This window comes from Dunckerocampus dactyliophorus, chromosome 7, assembly GCF_027744805.1.
Source record: "Dunckerocampus dactyliophorus isolate RoL2022-P2 chromosome 7, RoL_Ddac_1.1, whole genome shotgun sequence".
NCBI classification, from domain to species: Eukaryota; Metazoa; Chordata; class Actinopteri; order Syngnathiformes; family Syngnathidae; genus Dunckerocampus; species Dunckerocampus dactyliophorus.
The window spans coordinates 29,690,890-29,717,470 of NC_072825.1; the positions used below are offsets into that span (position 1 = coordinate 29,690,890).

General features: G+C 41.6%; 3 protein-coding genes across 10 annotated transcripts in view; 1 reads left to right on the forward strand and 2 right to left on the reverse strand.

The window, feature by feature from the left end:
• Positions 1-452: 452 nt before the first annotated feature.
• On the reverse strand, positions 453-10,880 carry ube2s (ubiquitin-conjugating enzyme E2S). Its single transcript, XM_054781259.1, has 4 exons — positions 10,633-10,880; positions 6,702-6,849; positions 3,932-4,122; positions 453-2,366 (listed from the first exon to the last, which is right to left on the reverse strand). Exons 1-4 carry the CDS (start codon positions 10,633-10,635, stop codon positions 2,019-2,021), a joined length of 690 nt encoding a protein of 229 aa, XP_054637234.1. The 5' UTR covers positions 10,636-10,880; the 3' UTR covers positions 453-2,018.
• On the forward strand, positions 10,248-23,332 carry josd2 (Josephin domain containing 2). 2 transcript variants are annotated; one of them, XR_008571987.1, is made up of 5 exons: positions 10,248-11,869; positions 16,360-16,485; positions 17,010-17,204; positions 17,279-17,880; positions 19,297-23,332. XR_008571987.1 is itself a non-coding variant. In XM_054781260.1 (4 exons), the coding sequence occupies exons 1-4, from the start codon at positions 11,745-11,747 to the stop codon at positions 17,409-17,411; spliced, it is 579 nt and encodes a 192-aa protein (XP_054637235.1). In that variant the 5' UTR covers positions 10,248-11,744; the 3' UTR covers positions 17,412-23,332. The 2 variants fall into 2 exon arrangements, 1 of the variants encoding a protein (XP_054637235.1); XM_054781260.1 differs by having other exon boundaries at positions 17,279-23,332.
• ttyh1 (tweety family member 1) overlaps positions 21,365-26,581 on the reverse strand; it is a 42,742-nt gene continuing 37,525 nt past the window's right edge. For 4 of the 7 annotated variants that reach the window (XM_054781231.1, XM_054781235.1, XM_054781234.1 and 1 more), the window contains one exon: positions 21,365-25,344. In XM_054781231.1, coding sequence (XP_054637206.1) covers positions 25,261-25,344 — 84 coding nt within the window. In that variant the 3' untranslated portion in view covers positions 21,365-25,260. Of the gene's footprint in view, positions 25,345-25,435; positions 25,564-26,581 lie in introns of those variants that run through there. The other 3 variants (XM_054781229.1, XM_054781232.1, XM_054781238.1) reach the window with 2 other exon arrangements.

The following is a 26,581-nucleotide window of genomic DNA, read 5'->3' on the forward strand; positions in this document are numbered from 1 at the left end:
AGAACATCACTCTTTTGGACCATCCTGCATGTTCCCCTCATTTCAATCCCATAGAGAACATTTGGGGATGGATGGCAAGGGAAGTTTATAAAAATGGCCATCAGTTCCAGACAGTTGATGCCCTTGGTGAAGCCATCTTCACCACTTGGAGCAATGTTCCCACTAGCCTCCTGGAAACACTCGCATCAAGCATGCCCAAAGCCATTTTTGAAGTGATGAACAAGAACGGTGGAGCTGCTCATTACTGAGTCCTACTGAGAACATTTTGTTATTTTTTGATCGATGGTCTTAAACTTTTGATCAGCTGATAAACAGCCAATTTCAGTTTAATTGTTGTTTTCGATAAATTACTTTTTCAAAATGCTTTTTGTCTCACTCCCCCTTCTTGTTTTAGCATATTGTAGCTCTGCTTAGAACCTCATTAAGATCCATATGTGCAAAATGCAAATGGTAGCAATTTTTTAACTGGTCTTAAGATTTTGATCAGGAGTGTAGTGTGCGAAGTACCTGTGCGAGACATTAGCTTGACACAGAAGCTGCCTGTATGGTTTTACAATGTAGCCAGTGACACTAGTTGTGAGAGCGCAACTTTTTGCACTGTTTTGTTTATATTTTCCGACCTCCGTGAGCGTTACTGTTAACAACATCAGTAGTTTTCCCCCCAGTCGAGAAAACTGTCCTTGTCGGTTGTCTGTGTCCATGCGCTCACCGTATTCATTTTGTTTAAAACCTAAATGTTCCCACATTGTGGCTGTCGGCTGTGGCATTCGCCTCAAAAACCATCGCTTTGGCGCCTTCTTAATGTTCGCGTATGCTGCTTCACCAAGCTCCCTGCTCAACCCTCGGTATCCACTCACTAGTAGCCCCGCCTCCACAAACAGGCTGAATGCGATGAGGGTCCACTCCCTCCGTTCATTCCACTGTAGAACCAATGCACACAGACACATGCAGTGTGAACCCTCTTGTCATCCAGCCTGTGTGGCACAGAGACATGAGCAGATGAAACAAACACATACAATTTATCAAGGGCGTCATAATTATCAACCTGTTTTTTTTGGTTTTTAAATCATTCAATTAATTGATTATCTTGACAGGCCTATTATCAACAAAAAGGTCAAAATTGAGGAAAACTGAGTTGGAATATCATAATAAAAGTGGACTATTAAAAAGGTGATATCCCTACTTGGCTCCAAATGACACTTTTTTCCCTCCACAAAAATATCTTTTTCCACTCAATTAAATGTACTTTTTTCATTACAAAAATACAATTTTGTTCACCCCAAAAACCTAAGACCTCCACCAGCAGCAAGCATAAGTTACCAAAAGTGCTTTCAGAAAAGTTTGTTTTCTTCACAATTATGAGCTCAAATGAATGAAAGTTGTCGTTCAGCCTGAAAAGGGGGGTGTCGCTGTCGCTCACTCACTGCTTGTGCGCGTGACGCACACAAGGAGCATGCACGCCGTCTCTGAATGCTATCCACAATCAGCAGTGGTGCCTGGGCGGGAACAGGGCAGGGTAGAGTAGGCACTATCCCACCATAACAGTCAGCACCTTTAAGAGGGAACAAAAGCAGGATTAGAACAAATAACCTGAATTTGAAAGCAATATATATACTGTATATGAGAATAAAGTGGTGGTATTAAAAGGAAAAAAGTAGTCAGGGTGGACTTACAGTGAAAAGACGATGCCATTTTTCTTCTTAAAATGGGAAAAAGTGACAGCTTTCATCATTTTATTCTTTTTATTCTGACTTTACCTTGAACAAGTCAAACGCTACGGTACAAAGTGGACAGTCTGCTTGCTTGCTTGAAAAGAAGGAAAACAAAAAGGAGCAACTTTGATATCTGTATTTACACTCTTGCACACGCGCGCACGCACACGCGCACACACACACACACACACACACACACACACACACACACACACACACACACACACACACACACACACACACACACACACACACACAAAGAGAGAGAGAGAGAGAGAGAGAGAGAGAGAAAATGCTGCAGCAGCATTAAAGTCGCTTCAATGCGCGCTTTTTATCAGCTTTCTTTTTGGCTGCCATGCTATTGCTGGAGCTGCTGCTACTGACGGTGGCGCCGTTCCCGAGAGCGGCCGGCACAGCCGGTGCGCCGGCGCCCGCTCTCTTCGTGAGGTCGCCCGCATGCTTCTTGGGCTGGGGGCCGTCTTGGTGGTCCTGGGTGGCCCCCGAGGAGCCGCCGGGCCCCGCCGACATGGCGTGGATTTCTGTGAGCAGGCGAGCGCGGGCCTCGTATTCGGTGTAGTCCTCCAGGAGCAGGCGCCCGGCCTCCTCGTTGAGCGCAGACTCCGGGTTGGGATGGATGAGAAGACACTTGATGGTCTGCGAGGGGAACATTTCACCTCATTTACGTAAAATTCTATTTGGTAACAAAGACTCAACATTTCAAGTCTTTCTCCACACTTTTTGCCATTGGTGGCACAATTATTACTGTCTTGCTGATCCGATCCGGTACCGATCCTTTTTCAAACATGAATTTGTGGAATAGAATATGGTTATGAAAATAGCTCTTCAAAGTATTAAAAAAGTATTGCTGAATTTACTTTTTTATTACACAGCATGACCAACAACATTGTTTGGCTTTTGTAACAAACCTCTGTGAGTCAGGTCCCTAATCCAATAAAAGTACATCCAATAAAAGATAAAATTGGAAAAAATGGGCCTGAAAAATACTTTTAGGGTTGGACAAAAAATTTGTGGTGTGATTTACAATATATGACATCTTTTAAACAAACTCTCTTCAACGCAATAGTAATTTATAGACGGTCCGTAGTATAAACAACCAGCGGCAATAGAGCGATACGTCCCGTGCGAGATCCCCGCACCATAACACAGCAGTCCGGGCACAGTGAGGAGGAACTAACGCTGGAGCTATGGAGCCGAATATCCGACGTCCAACGTGAAGCTCGGACAAGTCTGCATGGTGGTGTTGTGTTTTCTTCTTCTTGCGGGTGGCGGAAGTGGAGTGGCAACCAGCTTTGAGGCGCATTACCGCACCTACCGTGTTGGAGTGTGGTCCAGAGTTACGAACGTTATACGGCAACCGGATTGGCCCAATGTCGTGGCGGAAATTGATATTAATCCAAGCTTGAAAATACAGCGGATCGGCAGCCGATCCTGATCCTAAAGATCAGATCGGGACATCCCTAGCAAAAAGTAAATGGCAGAACCATTCTGTTCTTTTTAAAACCAACAGGAGCGCTCTGCTGTTTTAATGCATCCACTGCAAGAACACTAGTCAAAGATCCTCTATGTGACAGTAGCGCCGTGACTTTTTTCCAGCACCTACCGCAATAATGCTAATCAAAGATCTTCTACATGACAGGGATGCTCTACTGTTCTTCAAAACCTATTACAAAAACGCCAGTCAAAGGTCCTCTCTATGACAGGAGTGCCCCTGTGGTGTTGATGTACAGTCATCAAAAAAACAATTAGACCACCCTTGTTTCTTCACTTTCTTGTACATTTTAAAGGCTATTTGGACAAATATAACGACAACAAAAATAGCTCAAAAGAGTTACATTTGTTGGCAGTACAATGCTATAGCTATTCATGTAAGAACTTTAGTGATTTTGGTTATTATGAAGAAAACCTGCTAGATATCAGCTCTTAAATTCAACTCTTATGAGCTGTATTTGTTAGCATCATTATATTTGTCCAAACAAATGTACCTTTAGTTGTAGCAGGCGTTAAAATGGATCAATAAACTAAAGAAACAAGGGTGGTCCAATCATTTTTTCCATGACTGTATCTACTGTAAAAATCCTCATCAAGGATCCTCTACAAGCCAGAACCGTTCGTACACGTAGTGAGCATAAGCGTGTGGAGTATGACAAATGTGTCCATGTTGGCAGGTCAGGTAGCAGAGGATGAAGACTCAATCTTACCAGCAAGACGTGTCTGAGGCCGAGCTCTGCCTTCCAGTCTTTCTTCAGGACATTGACACAGATCTCTCCTTTGTGGCCGACATTGGGGTGGAAAATCTTGGTCAGGAAGTACCCCTTTGGTGGAATGGCGGGGAAGTCCTTACCCAGGACCAAGCGCATTCGGAAAATGCCGCCAGCAAATGGGGTTCCCTCTGCCAAGCATAAAAAATTCAGGGCATGAAGCAGCGCATAACCCATACACTGCAATCATCCACAATCCTTGTGCAAGACATGAACATAGGCATTCTAGAGATAGAAAAACAGGTAAACAGAAGCAGCTACGAATGCACAGAATGGGACGCACCTACTCTGCCCATAAAGCCTCGTGAAAAAACCTCAAAAGTGTCAACAACAATGCTCTATTTACATAATGTGACCTGCATATTAATCAAGCTACAGCGACATTGTTTATTAACATTGTTACGCCCAAGAACTACGTTACTGGCGTAGTGACACCTCACCGTCTAGCTGCTAGCTTCACCACCATTCGCTCGCAATGCCCCAGGCCACTAGCGAAAGGTATGGCTACATATCGGAGCTGCCGCCACTGCTGCTGCTGTGTTTTAGGTGTAGCGTTCCTTTCTAGGTTGCTATGTGAAATCAATGCACCCAGGAAGGAAGTTCCAGTAATGCTTCAAAGGATCAAAACACTTCCATGTTATCATGAATGTGCCTGTTGCTACATACTCACAGCAGGGATATAAAACCAGAAAACCTTGTTGGAGCTTTTTCTGTGTTTTGTGTTTTAGCAGCCGCCTTTCTAGATAAATACTTTACTAATCTCCAAGAGAAATGTTTACATTCCCAGGCGGAATAGGTGCGTCCCATTACATGCATTAATTACCTGCCTCTTTTTACCTATTTTTATATGTTTACAACGCACAGAAAAGAAAAAGACGTGTGTTAATGTCTCATATAAGGATTGTGGATGATGGGAAAAAATTCCAAAAAACAGTGCACTTTTCCTTTAAGTCCATGCGTCAACTTAATGGTCACAAATTTGAGACTTTGCGAGTACATGTTTCCATCTACGCACGCATGTGTGACCAGATAAAAGTATGTGTCCTGTATCGAGTTGACAAGGGACGCCTTTGTCTGTTATTATCGTGACAACGAAAAATGGTCTGTAAAATGCAGAGTCAGGCCTGTCACGCTAAATCTATTAATTGAACGATTAAAAATAAAAAGGTCGATAGTTATGACGGCCTCGATAAACTGACATGTGCATGTATGCGCCTGTGTTTCATCTGCTCGTATCTCTGTGCCACACAGGCTGGACGACAAGAAGGTTCACGCTACATCTGCCTGTGTGCACTGGTTCTATAGTGGCGTGAACGGACAGAGTGAACCCTCATCTCGTCTCGATCATCCTGGAGGCGGGGCTACTAGTGAGTGTACACAGAGTGTTTGTGAGAAAGCGCATGCTAACATGAATGAAGGCGCAGACGTTTCTACGGCGAACGCAACAGCCGCAGTGTGGGAATATTTTGCTTTTAAACAGAATGAAATAAGTGAGCGCATGAACACACAAACCGATATGTCACACTTGTTTGAAATTAGTGACGAGGAAGCGGGGGAACATGACCGACTTGTATGCACGCATGAAAAAAACAAACATCCTCTAGAGCAGGGGTCACCAATGTTTTTCCTTGTGAGAGCTACTTTTACAAAATGAAAATGGCCAAGAGCTACTCATTTCTGTAACATTTATTTTCAGAGCTTATTTTAAACCCAAACAAAGCGAATATGCTTGTTTTACCAGAACATGAACAAAATGCTGGTGTCCACAACTCACATTTTGTATTTCAGAATGCATTTCTTTCTATTGTTCTTTCATTATTAACTGAAAACCTGAATGAAAAGCAGGCTTGCGGGCACCTTATGTGGTCGTGGGGGGGCTACCTGGTGCCCGCGGGCACCACGTTGGTGACCCCTGCTTTACAGTTTTCCCAGCTGGGGGGGAAAAAAAGCCAACGCTTACTGAGGCGTTTGGTCGGCAAAGTTAATATAAACAAAACGGTGCGCACTCACAGACACTGTCACTCGCTACATTGCAAAAGAAATGTAACCATTCAATATGGTTGAAAAGCCATAAGAATGTGGCCTTTTTTTTCTTTTTAAAACCACAGTGACATTTTGTCTTTAAAAAAAATACGAACAATGCAGTTAGTTCGGAGCTGGTTTTTGTCCCATGGGGAAGCTACAATTGCTATCATGTTGATGGGGTACATGCTAAATTCCTTTTTAAAGTGTCATTTAACAACCTGAGGCCTTCCAGAAGCTAGGGGCGGAAGCAGGGTGTTTAGAGAAGATGGATGCAGTTTATTGTTCAAGTATTTATCAGTAATAGAGTAAAAATGTGAGGAAATGGGAATATTTACTTTGCAAGTCCGTGTGTGCTCCTAAAATTTTAAGTTAGGGGCCACTATGCTCCTATTAATATAAAGTTAGTCTGCTTCTTAACACACCTCACAGGCACCCGCTCTGTCAGAGAAGACGGCGACGTAGCAGGAGGGATCAGTGTCAGTATATTCAGACACCTCTAGATTGTCTTTTAAAAATGTGAAATCTAACAACTTTTTCTGGTCTTACTGGGCAGACTGACATGGAAGCACGTATGCGCTTCTCAACGAGCAGTGGGTAAGAACATGGTGGACCAGGACTTGATGATTTAGTGGACATAGACAGAGTTAAACAAGTTCTCCAGTATAACCTCTACTGTCTGGCTTACCTGGCCCTTCGATGGCTGTGTGCAGTTCTGTAATGTCGTCATCACTGGGGTAGATCTTGATACCCTCTGGTGGGTCTGCCACTAAAGCTGAAACCTCTTTGTAGACCAAGCGAAGAACATGAGGGGGCAGATTCTCCACATTGGAGTTCTGATGGGGGACAGAGGACAAGTTCACAGACAGCTTTCAGGAGATCAAAAAAAAAAAAAAAAGCAATAATTTCCCCATTACAAAAATGCTGTCATTTTAGGATGAAGTTAAGAGTATTAAGAGAAAATGTTGCAATTCTACAAGAAAACTTTTAAATTTAGTGTGAAACAAAGTACTGAATGAACTCAGATCAGGAGAATAAAAGTTGTAACATGCAAATACAGGGATAATATACAAAAAAAAGTCAGCAATTGACAAGTATTTTGTCATATTATGAGAATATAATTGAAATATGATGAGAAAAAAAGGTCTAATTTTATGAAAATAAAGTAGTAACATCACACAAAAGTCGACATTTACTCATAATTCTAGGGGCAAAAATAATATCCTAATATTAGGAAAATGAAGTCAGAATATTACAAGATACTGTCATTTTATTTTATGCCAATAAAAAGTTTAAAACCACAACCTGCAAGTCTATGGAATAGCATATTTGACACATATTGAAACATTTTGCTGGTCGATAATTGTGCTACAAATTATCGTCGATAATCGATATTTTCCATTCATTATTGTCATGAGAGGTGTAATTCACATTTGAACCACTAGATGGTACTCAAGTATAGTGGACCTGTGTGAGCCACATTAGCTTGACACAGAAGTTGCCTGTATGCACGTTGTTGGCTGAGTTGCAAGCTGTTGACAGTAAAAGATGTTCGAGATCAACCACGTTGTTCTTCATGTTTCATGGAAAGAACACAATTACATGCCATACGACCGTGTTGAACAGTTACATTTCTTTTACAATGTAGCGAGTGACACTGCCTGTCTGAGGCACATCCATCGGTAGTTTTTTTCCCCAGTTGAAAACTCTCCATGTCGGCCATCAGTGTTCATGCGCTCACCTTGTTCATTCTGTTTAAAACCGAAATATTCCCACACTGGGGCTGTCGGCTGTGGCACTCGCCTCAGAAACCATCGTTTATGTGCCTTCATTCATGTTAGCGCATGTGCCTCACGAGGCTAACTGCTAGCACTCCATACACTCACCAGTAGCTCCGCCTCCACAAAGAGGCTAAATGAGATGCGGGTTTCTTTTCTTTCTTTTTAAATCGTTGGATCAATCGATTTATTGATTATCTTGACAGACCTAAGTATTGCATGAAAAACTGTTTTCTTATCAGAATGAAGTCGGAATATGAAGAGAAAAAAGTAGTAAAGACAACATAACATTATGAACAAAAATACGGTGGTAATGTTCCACAAAAAAGGTTGTGATTTTACGAGCGTAAAGATGTAATACGTATGTAATATGAGATACAGTAATTCTATATATGAGATAGTAATACTATATAAAAGTGATTGTTTTAGGCATTTTTAAGCATTTTTGATGTCACCCCACAAGTTCTCGATTGGATTAAGTTCCGGGGATTGGGCTGGCCGTCCATGACATTAATTTTGTTGGTTTGGAACCAAGACTTTACTCGTTTACTTGTGTTTGAGGTCATCGTCTTGTTGAAACACCCATTTCAAGGGCATGTCCTCTTCAGCACAAGGCAACAGGACCTCTTCAAGTATTTTAACATATGCAAACTGATCCAAGATCCCTGGTATGCAATAAATAGGCCCAACACCACAGTAGGACAAACGTGCCCATATCACGATGCTTGCACCACCATGCTTCACTGTGTACTGGGGCTTGAATTCAGACTTTGGGGGTCGTCTCACAAACTGCCTGCGGCCCTTTGGACCCGAAAAGAACAATTTTACTCTCATCAGTCCACATGTCTCTGGTTTTGCTCTCCATTCTATTGCATTAGAGGTCATTTTACAGTAGCTGAACAGCCTATCATGTCTTGCACCTCTTTATAGGTTTTCCCTCCTCCAATCAACTTTTTAACCAGAGTACGATATTCTTCTGAACAACGTCTTGAACGACCCATTTCCCCCAGGCTTTCAAGGAGAAATGCATGTTCAACAGGTGCTGGCTTCATCCTTAAAAATGATCCTAAAACCCTGGATTAATGTGGTTCATCGCATTGGACTGCTATGATTTTGAACACTGGTAGATATATTTTCTCATGTCTGAGAAAAGTGTATAAAGTGTGTGGTGAGGGGTTGTACCGTCTTAAAACATACATAATAAATGAAAAAAAAACATATCTTGTAAATGAAAAAACATAACCTGTAAAAGAAAAAGCATGCACTGTAAACAAACAAAAAAAAACATAATAAATGAAAAAGCATATCTTGTAAACAAAAAAATATATAATGAATGAAAAAACAAGAAAAAAAAAAATCAACTACTACACGGATTTTACCTAACACTGGTATTTTTTGGAACCTAACCCCCGCGTTAAACGAGGGAACACTGTATTACTCTGAATTAGTCGAATGAAGTCGAGAAAAATGTATTTTACATAAATAAAACGTTTAACCCACAAAAACAATATTTCATTAAAACTAGGGGTGCATGACAATTAACAGGCCGATATGAGGGAATTTTGATGTCATCCCGTTAAATCCGATAACATTAAAAACTGCTCCGATAACCAATCATTAAAAAAATCTAGGCGAGATTACCCGTACTGCACGGGTGAGCAAATCAAGCACTCCTTTTTTTCTCCTGCCTGTGACGTTAACGGCCTGTCGCAACTTTCCCTGAGCTTCACTTTAAGAGGAAGGGCGTTGTACCAAATGCTCTGCAATGAGGGGAAAAAAACCCATGAAGCACACAAAAAACTTTAACAGCCACCTGAATTGTCAGCGCCGTGGTGTTTCAAAAGTGCAAAACGTTTGCCAGAGACCTCCGTGGTGTCGCACCGGCTGCTCGGAGTGTGTGCCCAAATACAGTGCACCTTGCTGGGCCACACTAGGTGGCTCCTCCCGCTCTATACTCTGGTTCTCCTGACAGTAGTCATGTAATGTCATGACATTAGACTAGGACTAATCAACGGGTACAGTTGATCAAATCCTGATTTGTTCCAGTCCTTCTTACCTTCAGGTGTGCACAAACTACATTTAATTTTAAAAAGCATATTAAAAAAATTCTTGGTTATGGTACCATATCGGTCTTGAGAAGCATAAAGTTACCGGGAACGGTTTCGTGCATCTCTAGTTAAAATGATATATAGGGTGGTTTTTTTTCCGTTTTTACACGAGACAATAATACCTCTCATAATAAATAATGGATGTAAAGTTTCCAGGAATATTTCTAGGCACGGTTCCGTGAAGAACCACCGCACTAGAACGAATGCAAATGCAGGCAAATCGAACAAAAGGAAAGCAAATCACGAAATTTGTTTTGAGTTAATAAAACAGCATTCGACAATCACTGATGTTGTTGACCACATTCTTTATCAGTAGAAAATGATTCGGAAAAGTGATCACTTAGCCGCAGCAACAGTAGTACTAGTTCTTGTTTGAAGTAAACACTTTACCGCACACAAATGGCTACAATGCTAGATGTTCACTTTTAAAAAGCACAAAGATTGTTTTTAAAATACAAACTAAGTAAGAAAATTCAAGTACAGTAATATCAGATGGGGTTTTAATTTGACGTCACGTAAGGTCGCGCTAGCCCAATTCAAATGTGTGCAATTATTAGTCTACGCTACATCTTCTTATCAATATTAACACTAAACTAAATAACAACATTACAATTACATCATTTATGACCGTGAATTGACAACAATGGGGCAAAACCCCCGAAGCTTGGCGACGGCTAAACACCGAAACAAGCTAATAGCCTCGCTAGCTAGCAAAAGCTGACATCCGTCTTACCATCTTCAGAATGTCTTCTTCTCAGGCAGCGGGTTTTAGATTATACGATGAAATTTGACGTTTATGTGTGGTTAAAATATATGTATATAGATATATATCTTTGGAGGGAACTTCTTCAGCTCTTTTCTTCTTTTTCCTTGACACAGGAACAAAAATATGTTGCTCGGTCAACCCACCATTTGGGTCCAATCGGCTCCTTCTCAACGTGATGCGTCGTTTGAATTCAGCCAATCACGATGGAAGGTTTTGTTGCGTCATCAACTGGAGCCCAAACAGCCACTTGGCTCGGTTTATTATACTTGATGGTGACTAACGCTTTTCGGCTATTGGTCAGTTTGAAAAAATGGTGTCCATGTATAAGCCTGGACAAAAATGTCACAAAACCAATAAGAATAAAAAAGTAACATGCATCAGACACATCCAAGATCGCAGGGGTTAAAATATAAAATAGAATATACGTTTATGCCAAAAATTAAACACAACATTAAGAAAGTTAATTAACGAAAAACTGAATCAACGTTCAACAATTAATTCATTCCTATTTTTTAATCGACTTTACAACTGTTAAATTTCCCCATTAAAAAAAACCTTAAGCACTAGAGGGCGCTCCAAGACAGCGTCAAAATCTGGCCAAAGCGCATCTCACCAAAATGATAACACGCATAACCGTTCCTGTAACAGTATTGAAGTTAGTATTTGATTTCTGCACGTTTTTCAACAAATATAGTCAGTAAATACATAATAAGGCAACGTTTTTTCAGTGCCACTTGGAATTGTTTCAAAATGGGCGTGGCAGCAAAACAACAACAAAACAACAAAGAAGCACTTCCGGTTTCTGGATGTAGCTGTCAAACTCATCACGCTTCTTGTTTGTTTGGCCGATAATCGCTTCATCAGCAGCCCGTTTGCTGTTCGCCAACGACAAATAACGGCAACGCAGGCCGTTAATCGGTCGCCGCTTCTCTAGAGTGATCGGCGAAGCGGTTCCAGACGTTGTTATTGCTAGCTAGTGGGTCGCCGTAGCGGTGGTTTTGCTGAAGCCAGCTAGCTGTAGCTAAACTAGGCGCTGATGCTTTTCTCGCAAACAGTGCTGCTTTGACGCAAACTTTAGGATGAGCGACGGAGAGGTGGTGTTCCATGAAAAGCAACGCTTGGAGCTGTGCGCCATCCACACACTCAACAACGTGCTGCAGGAGCGGGTGTTCACCAAGGAGACGGCCGATGACATCTGCAAACGGTAGGGCTACAAAAGAGGTAACACACGATAGTGACATACAATACACAACACTTTGATGATCGCTGAGTGTGTGTATGATAGAGTGTGACAAAAGCCCGTTTTGACTAAGGGGGTATTCTGCGAAGCAAGTTTAGTGTGTTAGCGAGCCGTGTTGAGCGGAAAGCCGGACTTGCCTGTTCCGCGAAGGGAGCTCTATTTTAAAGCAGCCGCATCACCATGGTAAAGTAGGCTGACCAGGTTATGTCCAGACTTTGAGCTTAAAATCGGCTATGAAAGCGCATTCGGAGGTGGCGTCACCATTTTTTGAGAACCAGGTGGACTTTGGAACAAGAATAATTTGGGCAGCACTACGACGGGAGTGGCTATAGCCAGGGAATAGCGTTTCCTGATTAAATTATCCATACGAGATATAGATTTTCAGCCAAGAGAATACGCTAAATTTCCGCGCTTTTTGATCCACGCACCAGGAATGTGAATAAAAACATTAATAATTAGGCCAATGTTAGCAGATGTATATGTCACAGCGGTCCTTGTGTGAGTACTCAGCCCGTTAGTCTTTTTATATTACAATATTTGCTGGAGTAATAAGCACTCTGAGGCATCAATCAACTGCCCATAAAATACTTTATTTGTTTTTTTGTCCTATCCAGCCATTAGGGCAGATAGTATTGTTGATCTAAATGCCCTTACGTGCTCAACAGATTTAAAAAAATATCGCTATACAGCCCAGCCCTAGGTACAAGGAGTGTAAAGGCAACTGTAGGGGTGTTATTTCATGTCTAGAGGGGTCTAATAATGTTAAAAACTGTATTTAGAAGGTGGTAAACAAGTTTTCTATGTCTTATATGTCCTATTTTCTCTTATTATCTCTACTATATTGGGTAATAGAAGTGTAAAGGCAACTATAGGGGTGTTATTTCATGTCTAGAAGGCTCTAATAATGTTAAAAACTGTATTTAGAAGGTGGTAAACAGGTTTTCTATGTCTTATATGTCCTATTTTCTCTTATTATGTCTACTGTATTGGGTAATAGGAGTGTAAAGGTTTCTGTAGGGGTGTTATTTCATTTATAGAGGGCTCCAATAACGTTAAAACGCATATTTAGAAGGTGGAAAATTGTGCCATAACTACAAAAATATTCCATTTATAAATAAGGAATCCTACTTTGCGGAAACTCACTTATCACAGGTAGGTCTGGAGCCAATGAACCGCGACAAACAAGGGATTAATGTACTTTATTTTAGCAAAAAGGAAAAAGTTGTCACAAAGAAAAGTCGCCACAAAGTCAACACTGCCATCTAGTGGTCATCACCAGGTGTAGCATGTCTCAAGCGCACATCAGTCAACCTAGCTGTCAAAAAAGTCTTTATTATGTAGTCTTATTGTACACAGGCAGTAGATGTATGTGTTCATCCTGACACAGTAAAAAAAAAAAAAAACCCTGCGCACACTCAGCCTCGCTTTCAATAAAACACACACACGCATTCCATTATTGAGATTAGTAAAATGTGAAAACAATACAGACATCATTCAAAAATGAAAAGACTGTTGTTGTCCTCCCTCGATTGGCGCTGACAGTTTTGCTTTTAGGCAATGATCATCTTTTTGAAATCTTCCTAACGCGCCACAATAATGACTTGCTCATACGTTGTGCAAAATAGATTGGCTGGTATCGCTTCATTTTTCTGTGGAAGTACAATAGTATGATGTCAAACGCGCACTGAGCACAAAGCAAACAAAGCAAGGAACCGGAAATGACAAAGTAAGTTGAGAATCACCGTTGCAGTAGCATTTAGCTTTGTTTGGGGAATTGAGGTTTTGTTGCGCACAAAGCCTGAGTTGGTTGAGCCACTTATGCAGAATACCCCCTAAGTCAGCAAACTCGCCGAATGAACGCTAAATTGTGAATTAGGGGGTGGCTGAATCGATCTAAATATCAATGGTATCGATACCAAGGCGGTGTCGGTATCTGTTTGCACATTCAGGATTCAGCATTCATGTCCGGTTGTTTTTTTTAATTATCCAAAAATAGGCAATTTTTTCCAAATAATATGCGATTTTTCTGCAGAAATCACATCAAGTGGGTAATAATGTAATTAAATGAATGATTTGGGCGTGGACGCCTCTCTGGGGTGTTGCTTGCCCAGCCTGAACACAGACGACAGACACGGGGACAGAAAAAAACTATGATGGAGGCGCCTCAGGCAGCGGAGCTTTTGTGCCAACAGTCAACGCTTACTGAGGCGTTTGGTCAGCAAATGAAATATAAACAAAACAGTGCAAAATGGTGCGTGCTCACAGACGGTGTCGCTCGCTACATTGCAAAAGAGCCATTCAATGCGGTTAAATGGCATAAATTTTATGCCATATAATTGTGATGTTTCCGTGAAACATTAAGAACAACAACGTGGTTGATCTGGAACGTCTTTTGCTGTCAACAGCTTGCAACCCAGCCAACAATATACAGTACATATGGGCAACTTCTGGCTCACACAGGGAAACTATACTTGAGTACCATCTAGTGGTTCAAATGTGAATTACACCTCTCAGGACAATGAATGAAAAAATGGTCTAAGAAAATGTTGTCGATAACATTTATTATCGACGATAATTTGTATTTACTTTAGCCACCAAACGTCTCAGTGGGTGTTGACTGTCAGAATGAAGGCTCTGTCTGCATCTCCATGTGTATTTTTTTCCCAGATGGGGCGGCGGGCAAGTTCGTTTTGTTGCCTTTTATGTTGCTGCCACTCTCGAATAAATTCAGCGTACTGGCTCGCTCGTGTTGATGGGCTCACCTTGCTCATTAATCTTCCCACACGGGGGGCTGTGGCATTTGGCTTCACAAGCATCTTTTACCCTCTTAATTTCTACAACGTTACCTGGCATCGCTTCTCACGATGCTTCGCTCTTTCGCTGTGTGTGTATGCTGGCGTAGGTCTCGCTCTCTTCGCTGTTGTTCTATGAAGCATCTAGCTGCTGAACCCTCGTCTTGCCTGTTTGGAGGGCGGAGACGAGGAAAACAGACATGCACGCACATGGCAACATATAGAGGCTAGCAAAATTAAATTAAAGTCATTATTAGTTGGAAAAATTAAAAAAACTGCAGAAATGGAGAAAACAGCTGTAATTTTACGAGAATAAAGTCAAAATACGAAGAAAAATGTTGCATTTTATTGAGAAAAATGCGTAAGTTTACGAGAATAAACTAATGAACTAAAATAGTAATTTTAATAGAGTTGAAATAAAAAAAAACATATTATTTTTCTAAAGTTGTAATGTGAGAAACAAAACAAAATAAAGTTGACATTGGTCAAATTTGTTTGCACAAAAAGTTATAATATTATCGGAACAAAGTCAAAATATTACGGGAATAAAGTCATGATTACAAGAAGAAAAATTACAAGCAGAAAGTTGAAATAGTTGGAAAATGGAAATGGGAAAAACAAACAGAAATGGGAGGGGGAAAAAAATGCTAAAAATGTTGCAATTTTGAAGAATAAATATTATTATATGAAGACAACTCATTTAAACAGAACAGAGTTGAAATATTCAAGAAAAAATATAGTAGCTAATAAATATTATGGGAATATATTCATTATTATGAGAAGAATGACAAGAAGAATGTTGAAATAGCTGGAAAATATATATATATATTTTTTTTAAAACAGCAGACATGGAAAAAACAGCTGTCATTTTTTGAGAATAAAGTCAAAATACGAATTTTACAAGAACAAAGTCATAATAGTATGAGGAAAATAACGTCATTTTAGCAGCTAAAGCTCAAATATTAAAGACATTTTAAGTCGTGATGTTATGAAAACAAAACAAAACAACAAATACAATACAATTGTCCATTTTCCAGTGTTGCAAGAATCAAGTGGAAATATGATGGGAATAAAGACACGAAAATGTACAAGAAGACAGCTGAAAGAGTAGGAACATGAAAGAAAAAAACAGCAGCAGAAGTTGAAAAAATATGAAAAAAGTCCTATTCTTACAAGGAAAAAAAGTTGCAATTTCACGAGAATAAACTGAAGGAAAAAGGAGGAAAAATAGTCATTTCAGTAGCACAGAGAGAAAAAAGTCTTTTTTCAAAGTTGTAATCCTACAGTATGAAAAACAAACAAAACAAAGTAAAGTTTAGAAAATTACGTGAGGGGAAATAGTTCCAATAATATGAGAATAAAGTGGTAACATTTTGAGAAGAACATTTACAAAAGATGATTTAAGAAGTAAGTTGAAATATGGGGAGAAAAAAGAGCAAAGAGTGAAGTTGACACACAAAAATGGAAAAGGAAGAGCACCGCACAAGCAGGAGGGATTGGAGGGGGAGGAGCGAGGCGTGTGTTGTAGATATCATATTTTTATGGGCGTATCAGTGAGTGTTTGCTGGATGGCGACACCGTGGAAAAGCGGCAATCTACTGTGTGCTCCTCCTCGGAAACACTTCCTAAACATCCTCATCTTGTCTTCTTCCACTGGTGTAGGCTGGCCCCTCAGTGTTTGGTCAACCCTCACAGATCCATGCTGGGCACCGGAAACTATGACGTCAACGTCATCATGGCCGCCCTGCACAGCAGGGAGCTGGCGGCCGTGTGGTGGGACAAACGCAGGTAGGAGGCCACCACAGTGGGACCTCTGTGCAACATCACCATCTTTGACTCGCGCTTTTTGTGCAGTAGATCATTGAAAAGAGCACAGCGCTTCTGTCACATAGAGGATCTTTGGTTAGTGTATTTTTTGCGGTAGATAATTAAAAACGGCAGAGTGATCCCGTCACAGAGAGGATCTTTGACTAGTGTTTTTGTAGTAGATGCATAAAAACAGCAGACCACTTTTGTCCCATAGAGGATCTTTGACAAGTGTTTTTGTAGTAGTTTCTTAAAAGCCGCAGAGAGCTCCTGTCACATAGAGGATCTTTGACTAGTGTTTTTGCAGTAGTTCCTTAAAAAGAGCAGAGCCCTCTTGTCACATAGAGGATCTTTGACTAGTGTTTTTGCAGTAGTTCCTTAAAAAGAGCAGAGCCCTCTTGTCACATAGAGGATCTTTGACTAGTGTTTTTGGCGGAAGTCCTTTAAAACAGCATGTTACTCCTGTCACAGAGAGGATCTTTGACTAGTATATTTTTAACCTCCAGGGCGGTTGAGAGCATTTGCATCTCCAAGGTTCAGGGCTTCATCCTGAACGTTCCTTCTCGTGTCTCGCTGGGGATGGTTTCGCTGCCTCTGCGGCGGCGGCACTGGCTCGCCGTCCGCCAAGTCAACGGGCAGTACTACAACCTGGACTCCAAGCTGAAGAGCCCCGTGTGCATCGGGGGTGAAGCAGAACTACGGTAAGCCGGGGGGGGGGAGCACGGGATTGTCACACGGGTCACATGACGCCAACTTCTCCCGCCGTCTCTCCCAGCGCTTTCCTCAGCGAGCAGCTCTCTCAGGACGTGGCAGAGATGCTCCTGGTGGTGCGGCCGGACGTGGAAGAGGACGGCTCCTGGCTCAACCCCGCCCCCGCCACCAGTAACGGAGCCAACGGTACGGCGTGAGGTAAACGCTGAAAAAAGAAAGTCTTCAGGGACGTGGAGACACGAGGAGAGAACTCCAAAGAGAAGTGAAGATCCGATGAAGGGTTTAGGAATCATCACCAACAACCTCACCGCCAAATGTGCACAATCTTTGTGTGTCCTTTCCTTTTTCTATACTACTGCTAACCTTCTATGCACCACACTTCTATTTGCTACCACTGGCTGTCTGTGTGTGTATGTGAGCGTGCCGTGTGAACGTTGGACTTTCACAGTCTCTGCAAGTTCAAACTCTACATTTTCTAGACGCTGTGTTGCCATCAATTGTTTTGTTTTCAGGCAAAAGAGAGCAGTACTCGTCTGCAACCAGCGGAGGCGCTATCGGTGCAGGCTCGCTCAGTTTGTGGCACGAGAATCGGAAACAGGAGTTCAGAACGTTCAGGGAGATTCGCCCATCTTTTTAAAAGGATACAATTGGAGAGAAAAAAAAAAGGTTCGGAAATGGAGACTTTCTACTTGTGAAACTTTGCCAGTGAATGTAAAACAATAAATCGGACATTTGCACACTAATAATAATAATAATAATAATAATAATAATGCAGGGGCTCCCCGCGCATTGGCCATGAAGCATTCACAGCCCCGCAAATTCACGGCTGTTGGGACAATTGTCTGTTTTTCCTCTCAGAAAATCGAATTCACCCCACACCTAATCATTTATAGGCCTGTCACGATAACAAATGTCGCTGGTCCATAATTGTGCTACAGATTATCGGCGATATTCAATATCATTAACAACATTTTTTTGCAACCGTCATTTTTTGATTCATAATTGTCATGAGTGGTGTAATTCACATTTAGTGGAGTGTACCCGTGCCTGTACGCTTGCTGAGTTGCAAGCTGTTGACAGTAAAAGACGTTGGAGATCAATTAGCCCAATTAGCATGTTGGCCATACAGTCAGGAGATCTGGACAATCTGGGTTCGAATCGCCGTTGGGCATCTTTGTGTGGAGTTTGCATGTTCTCCCTGTGTGTGGGTTTTCTCCGGGTACTCCGGTTTCCTCCCACATTCCAAAAACATGCATGTTAGGTTAATTGGTGACCGTAAATTGTCCATAGGTATGAATGTGAGTGTGAATGCTTGTTTGACTATATGTGCCCTGCCATTGGCTGGCCACCAGTCCAGGGTGTACCCCGCCTCTCGCCCGAAGTCAGCTGGGACAGGCTCCAGCATACCCCTGCAACCCTAATGAGGATGAGTGCAGTAGAAAACGGATGGATGGAACCATATTGAATGGTTGCATTTCTTTTGCAATGTAGCGAGTGACACTATGAGCGCACACAGCTTTGCACCATTTTGTTTATATTTACTTTGCCAACCAAACACCTCTGTAAGCGTTGACTGTCGGGACGAAGGCTCCGCCGCCCGAGGCACCTCAATTGGTTGTTTTTTCCCCAGTTGAGAAAACTGTCCGTGTCGGTCACCTTGTTCGTTCTGTTTAAAACTGAAATATTCCCACACTGTGGTTGTTGCGTTCGCCATAGAAACCATTGCTTCTGTGCCTTCATTCATGTTAGCATAAACTTGCTGCTAGCGCTCTGTATCCACTCAGTAGGAGCACAAAGAGTCTGAATGACAGGAGGGCCCACTCCCTCCAGTCATTCCACTATAGAACCAATATGGTTCTATAGTGTGGTCAAGGGAGACAAACATGAAACACACATGCACATTTATCAAGGACGCTAATCATTCTATTTATTGATTATCGTGACAGGCCTAATTATGTATAAATACCTGATAATACATGTCAAAATGTACTACTATTTCAAAAAAAGCCCACAATTTTTACATTTATGTCCTCATGCTTCACTGATGATGTATTTTTGTTGTTGTTGTTGTTGTTTGTCAAGTGTTGAGATTTCATGAGATGAGACGGTGAGTACATTTAATACTTTAATAAATCTTTCATAGGTTCAAGGAGGCATAATGAATCCAAACTAATCATTAAAACAGTCACTTTTATTGCAAATGTTGATCCAAAATTAGCAAAGCGGCAACATCAAGCTAGCTGGAGGGTTTGTCGAGGTAGGAGTGAGCCGTGTATCAAATATAGACATTTTTCGGAGTGTGTCAAGTGCTCATAAAGCGGGTATCTACGGTATGTGACATCAGCTTGGATGATTTTTTTTCCATGTTAGGTTGAATTGTCCCTTGTTGCTATGTACTACGTACTCGCCCGGAAAAGGGTGGCATGCCATCTCCGGGTCGGGGATGAGATCCTGCCACAAGTGGAGGAGTTTAAGTACGTTGGCGTCTTGGTCACGAGCGAGGGAAGGTTGGAACGTGAGCTCGGCAGGCGGATTGGTGCGGTGTCTGCGGTGATGTGGACTCTGCATCGGAGCTGAGCCGAAAGGCAAAGCTCTCAATTTTTATCCTCACCTATGGTCATGAGCTTTGGGTAGTGACCGAAAGGAGGTCGCGGGTACAAGCGGCCGAAATGAGTTTTCTCCATAGAAACGCTGCTCCTCCACATTAAGAGGAGCCAGATGAGGTGGCTTGTGCACCTGGTCAGGATGCCTCCCGGACGCCTCCCTGGGGAGGTTTTCAGGGCACGTCCGACCAGTAGGAGGCCCCGAGGAAGACCCAGGACACATCTGAGGGACTGTGTCTCAGCTGGTGTGGGAACGCCTCGGGAGGAGCTGGACGAAGTGGCCGGGGAGCTCAGGCTGCTTCCCCCATGACTTGACCTTGGATAAGCGGTAGAAGATGGAATGATGGATGGATGCTACGTATATCATAGTCAATGTGAAACTCCTGAACTCGCACACTAAAGGGTGGAAATGAGGGGTGCACGATAACTATCAGGCCGATATGAGGGAATTATGACGGCATACTGGTAAATCTGATAACATTAAAAATTGTTTCCATAACCGATCATTAAAAAAAATATATTCCAATGAGGCAAGATTATCCATACTGCGCTCCTCCCGCTCTATACTCCGGTCCTCCCGACCTCCGTGGCGTCACACCGGCTGCTCGGAGCACGTGCCCGAATACCGTGCACTTTGCTGGGCCACGCCAGGTGGCTCCTCCCGCTCCATACTCTGGTTCTCCTGGTAGTAGTGAAGTGGTACTAGTCATGTCATGATATTTGATTAGGACTAATCAACGGGTACAGTTGGTCAAATCCTAATTTGTTCCAGTCCTTCTTACCTCCATGGGTGCACAAGCTACACTTAAATGTACATTTTTAAAACGTAGATATAAAAAAATGATCGGTAGCATATCGGACTTGAGAAGCATTAAGTTATCGGTATCGGTTTGAAAAAAAAAAAAGACTGTGCATCTCTAGTGTAAATGTGTCAAAACATGCCCCCCCACCCCCATGTTGTTTTTCTGACAAGTACACCACAAGGTGCCGCTGTTACTAAACCCCATGAGTCGGGCTGACTTGAAATTTCTCACGCAGCTTAATGCGCTGCACAAAACACCCGCTGATGATAAAACTTTGAGGATATCAGTATTACACGTATGCTAGCACGTCTCATTCTGACCACAGCCCGCAGGGGGCGCCACCAATGTGACGTCATATGACCTATTACGGTTGAAAAACATGCAAAGACTGTGATTGGAAGATTGCAAGTGTACTGTTGTGTCCTGCTCGGGATGGGCATTCGTCACATGGGGGTGCACTACTATCTGCAGCCAGCAGAGGCGCCGTTTGAACTAGTTTACTGAGCTCCATCCATGTCTGCCCATGAAAACACTGACATGGAAACGGGGGTTGAGTACATTCCTCATTGAGTGGTCTATGAATGAAATGAAGTAGAACGCCCATCCCTATGAATCTATGCATATCCAAGAAGAGTTTACTTGTGATTTATTCCACCTCTGAAGTGCATGATGGTGACACGTGTTTATATTAAACATTTCTTTGTCTTCTTCAACTTGATGTAGAGTGACTGGCAAACACACTGATGTTATTAGTTCTTTTTTATTCATATTAGACTCTTGAGTGTAAAAGGATGCCATTGAAAAGGAGCATTGAGAGTACAAACTCAAAGAACAAGGTGAGCAAGTAAGGATGGGGAGGGATTCAATGAAATCTCCAACATATACACAAAAACATTGTAAACCCAATGCTATACATGTACATTGGTTATTTCTTTTTTTTAATTTATTGCTGGTTACGGTAAGGCCAGGGCCGCACCGTTAGCAAGTCATATTGCTATGTACCTACCGTTGCATGGGATAAATTCTTTTTGGGTTCTCCATCGGATCAGTACGGGTGCTTTTACATCCATAGTTCAAAACATGCCTAAATGTGTCACAGCAAACCACACCAGTGGATATTCTCAATCCAGGTCAGACTACCAAAGCAACCAGAACAGTCCAGTCTTAAAGTCTAGGACTACGTAAACAAACAGAACAGTCCAGTCTTAGACACTAGTCTTAGTAAGACTACCTAAGACAACCCGAATAGTCCAGTCTTAAAGTCTAAGAGTGTATAAACAACCAGAACAATCCAGTTTTAGACTCTTAAGAAAACCTCACCAACCATAACAATCCAGTCTTAAAGTCCTAAGACAACCCAAACAGTCCAGTCTTAGACTCTTAAGTCTACCTAAACAACCACAACAGTCCAGTCTTAAAGTCTTAGGACAACCTAAGACAACCAGAACAGTGCAGTCTTAAGACTCTAAGACAACCCAAAAGTCCAGTCTTAGAGTCTGACTACCCAAGAAACCAGAACAGTCCAGTCTTAAGACTACCCATGAAACCAGAACAGTCCAGTCTTAGAGTCTTAAGACTACCCAAGAAACCAGAACAGTCCAGTCTTAAAGCCTAAGACTACATAAACAACCAGAACAGTCCAGTCTTAGTCTAAGATTACATAAAACAACCAAGAACAGTCCAGTCTTAGTCTAAGATTACATAAAACAACCAAGAACAGTCCAGTCTTAAAGTCAAAGACTGCCCAAGACAACCCGAACAGTCCAGTTGCCATCGAGTCAATGCCCTGAGAACACATGACTTCCATCTCTTCTCTTACTGGTCGGCAGTGGGCGACAGAGTAGACAGGAGGGATTGCTGTCAGATTTCTTTATTTTAGCATTTTTGCTGTCAGAGTAGTGAGTTTAAAAGCACCAATGAACCATCTAAGCAGACTAAACCAGCAAAAATGCACTTTACTTAAAAGATGACGCTATTTAGTCATTTGGGGGCCCAAGGAAAACCCAGCCATTGGGGCCCTCCATATCCTTATACTGCACTGACAAAAGTTTATTGATTTATTTATTTACTATTTTTACAAAAGGTGAGTACAGTGGAACCTTGGTTAGTGTCATTAATTCATCCCAGAAGGTCCAACTCGAACCGAAACAGATGTTACATCAAATTCCCCGATAAGAAATCATATAAATCCAATTCATCTGTTCCAGAGAGCCAAAAATGTAAATACACAACACATTTTTATAGTTTGACAAGCATAAAACAATTGTAAATGCGTATAAATGATAAATGAAAGGGATAAAAGAACATTTAAGTCAGTTTTATCTTTATTGAAGATGTGATTGTCGACGTGATTGAAAACAGGAAGGTGGTGATGGTTGATCCTGCTGCCACATCGTGTCTTTGGGAACAATCGCGTAAGCATAAAAGTAAGCTTAAAATGTTCATTTTTCCCTCTTATTCATCATGTAGATGCATTTCACATTGTTTATGTACGTAAAACTATCATTCTAAAAGTACAAAAACGTGTGTGCGTTCACATTTTCGAGTCAACTGCTGGTGACATCATAGGCAGACGACGTAACTTCCGCTTCCGGTTGCCATTTTGTTTAGCTAGCTAATAGGATGCTAACAAAGAGGGACGTTTTGTGATAAAAATAGATTGATAAATATGTATATATAAAAAATATACAAAGTAAAAAAAAAAACATTAAATCTAACATATATAAAGATGAAATGAAATACGTAGATAAAAATACATTAAGAACAGAGTTGGACTCGCGCAGTATGTATTAATAACGTGACAACACGCAAACCATTTTGCATGTTAATGCACGCAAACCGAGGCAAAATTGTGGCGTAAATTTTCTACGTTAACCAAAAACACATGCTAACTGGGGCGAACGCTAACCAAGGTTCCACTGAACAAGTGTGAATATGAAAAAATTCTTTGATTTCCTGAGCTAGATAAAGTCCCTCAAATCCACCTGAGAGATTATTATTACTATTACTACCTAACCAGTGAATCAGCCCAACACTTTTACTGTCATTGGGAAGAAGAAGAAGCATTATATCGCTTAAAATTAGGGATGCTCCGATCAGGATTTTATGCTGCTGTTACCGGTACCAATCACCCATGAGTGAAACTGGCCGATACCGATCACATAGCCCTGTCCACACGGGAACGTTCTTGGGATTTGTTTTTTTTTTTGCCAGGTTGAAAAAAAAGTCCCCTGGGCTACATGATACTTTGTCGAAATCACCGCCTTCTTTAGGGATATGATATGAAAACAGGAACCATAAAATCACCTTAATTTAGACATAAAAACATATTTGACTTGAAAGGCCGCTCTCATGCAATGAATTCAATTATTTTTCGGGTTATTAGCTTAGCCGTCTGACGGGTGCGCGCTGGCTAAGCCACGTGGCTTAGCTTTCGTTTGACGTGAGCTGCCGTGAGCCTCCAAAACTCACCATACTCTCCGTCAAGTGTTGTTGTTCAAATGCCGTATTAAAGCTTTTTACACCCGATAGTTAGCAGTTTGGTTCCACACGGCAGGCGTGATTGCTTTTGTTTCGCGGGAAAGTGGGAGGACGACACTGGCCAAGTCGTTAGGGCAAGACACTACACTGCACGAAAGGGTCGCTGCGTGCTGCAGTAGCGCTAGCCACAGGTGACCGGCGTTGCCGGCACTTTATCGGCATACACTGATCACGCAATTTTTTACGGAAATCGGCCTATACTGATCAGCGGCCGATCGATCGGAGCATCCCCAGTTATGCGTTTTGATGTAGTATAAGCTTGTGAATTAGGACTAAAACAATAACACTGACGTTTGGGGGTAAGCCCGTCTCAGCTAGAAAACAACGGCCCGACGCTCGATGAAGATAGTTCCCGTCTACGTTCCCGCGCCCAACGCCGACCAAGAAGACAAGCATTCGGGCACGCCTGGAATGTTGTGTGAAAGCACAAGGATGACCAAACACTTACTACAGCTGTGAAAGCACCACTAAACACACTCTTGTAGCACTCAGTTAGGTTTTGTTTTTTTGTTTTTTTTTGAAGAGAAATGATTATTATTCAGATATAGACCAGTGAGATATACATAATACCGTAAGGTAATACACACAAACCACCTATAAAAAGTAAGAATAAAAAAAATATATGCCAAGAAGGGGAACTGCATAACAATTGACAGAAAAAAATGTGCTTTGTTGCTACGTGCCAGTGTGTTTTCTACAACAATTTCATATTTATAATATATATGTATATATAAAAAACTTTCAAATAAAAATTGGTGATACATTTAAGAATATAAAACTACAATAGCATTCTCCACTTGCCTCGGCACGGTTCACAGTTTACACAAACAAGGGGAGGGTTTGCTTTCACACAGTCCTAAGAGCGTGTCGACAGTCCTTCTGGAACCTGCTTCTTTTACGTATAAGTGCTTCTAATCATCATCATTTTTAATAACAATTAATACTCAAGTGGTACCGACGTTACGCACACTAAAGCATTCATTTTCTTCTCCATTAGTTTCCTCGCTGGCTTTTAAAGTGTCCATTCATATGAAAACTAAACATTTTTTTTTCTTCTATACAATTTCCCTAAGAAAAAGAAAGGAAAAAAAAAATAGTTATCAACGTGAATACAGGTTCCTGGAATGGGCGGGATTGGGGTGTGATTGGCTTCCCCCGTAACCAGTCAGCATGCTGGGAGAGTACTGCGCCGGAACAGGAACATGAGAGAAGAACACACAGGTGTCACTCAAGCAGACGTTATTTTTTCCAAACTACAACAATATAGAAAGTAACCTTGGTTGTCGTTTGGAGTAGTCAGTGTTCAGCTTGTACAGCAGTATACTTTTACTAGTCAGTGTAGCTGGCGACACAAGTGCAGTGTCATGGTCTGTCGTGGCGTGAGTGCTGCCAGCACTGGGGAGCTGCGGTTCATTGAGTGGAAACATGAATCCCTCACCACTTTGCGGCTTCACTCTATCACAGTTTTTAGGCTAAAGCTTTTTGGTTTGCCTAATATTTCGCCAAAAATATGCATATTTAAGCACAGTTGACATATTTTTGGGGCTGAATGAAGCATTTCCAAGCATACAAATGGCTAAATGAAGTAAAATACAAATATAAGGCATTCAGAAGTAGTATTGTACACTGGCCACTAGTTGTCAGTCATGTTACTATAATGCTGGGTGTGACACACAAGCACCAGACTTGATGGGCGGAACAGCAGGCTCCTATTGCAGCTTTGAACGTACCCGCAACAGGCATAATAATCCCGAACATGGGATGCTGCTGCAGCCGTAACCCACGCCAAGGTACAACTCAACTCTGAACCCCTGACATCACTTGCTGTCTGTGCCACCGGAACACACTTACAGCAACACACACGAGCATGAGTCTTGTTTATGTCTTAAATGTCTTATTTTCACTTATGTCAACTATATTGGGTAGTATGAGTGTAAAGTTGACTAAGGGATGTTATTTCGTGTCTAGAGGGCTCTAATAATGTTAAAAACTGTATTTAGAAGGTAGTAAACAGGTTTGCAATGACTTATATGTGCTATTTTCTCTTACTTCTACTATATTGGGTAATGGTAGTCTAAAGGTGACTATAGGGGTGTTATTTCATGTCTAGAGGGCTCTCATAATGTTAAAAACTGTATTTAGAAGGTAGTAAACAGGTTTGCAATGACTTATATGTGCTATTTTCTCTTATGTCTACTATATTGGGTAATAGTAGGGCTGGGCGATATGGACCAAAACTCATATCCCGATAGATTTATGTTGAATATTGATTGATATACGATATACTGTATATCCCGATATTTTTTCCGCAAAGTGAGTTTAGACAAAGTCGAATATGCGTGCAAAGTTGTTTCATTCAAATTTTTAAAAAAGCCGCTAAAATAAAATAGCCAATTCTCTTTTTGAACTAAATATAAAAAG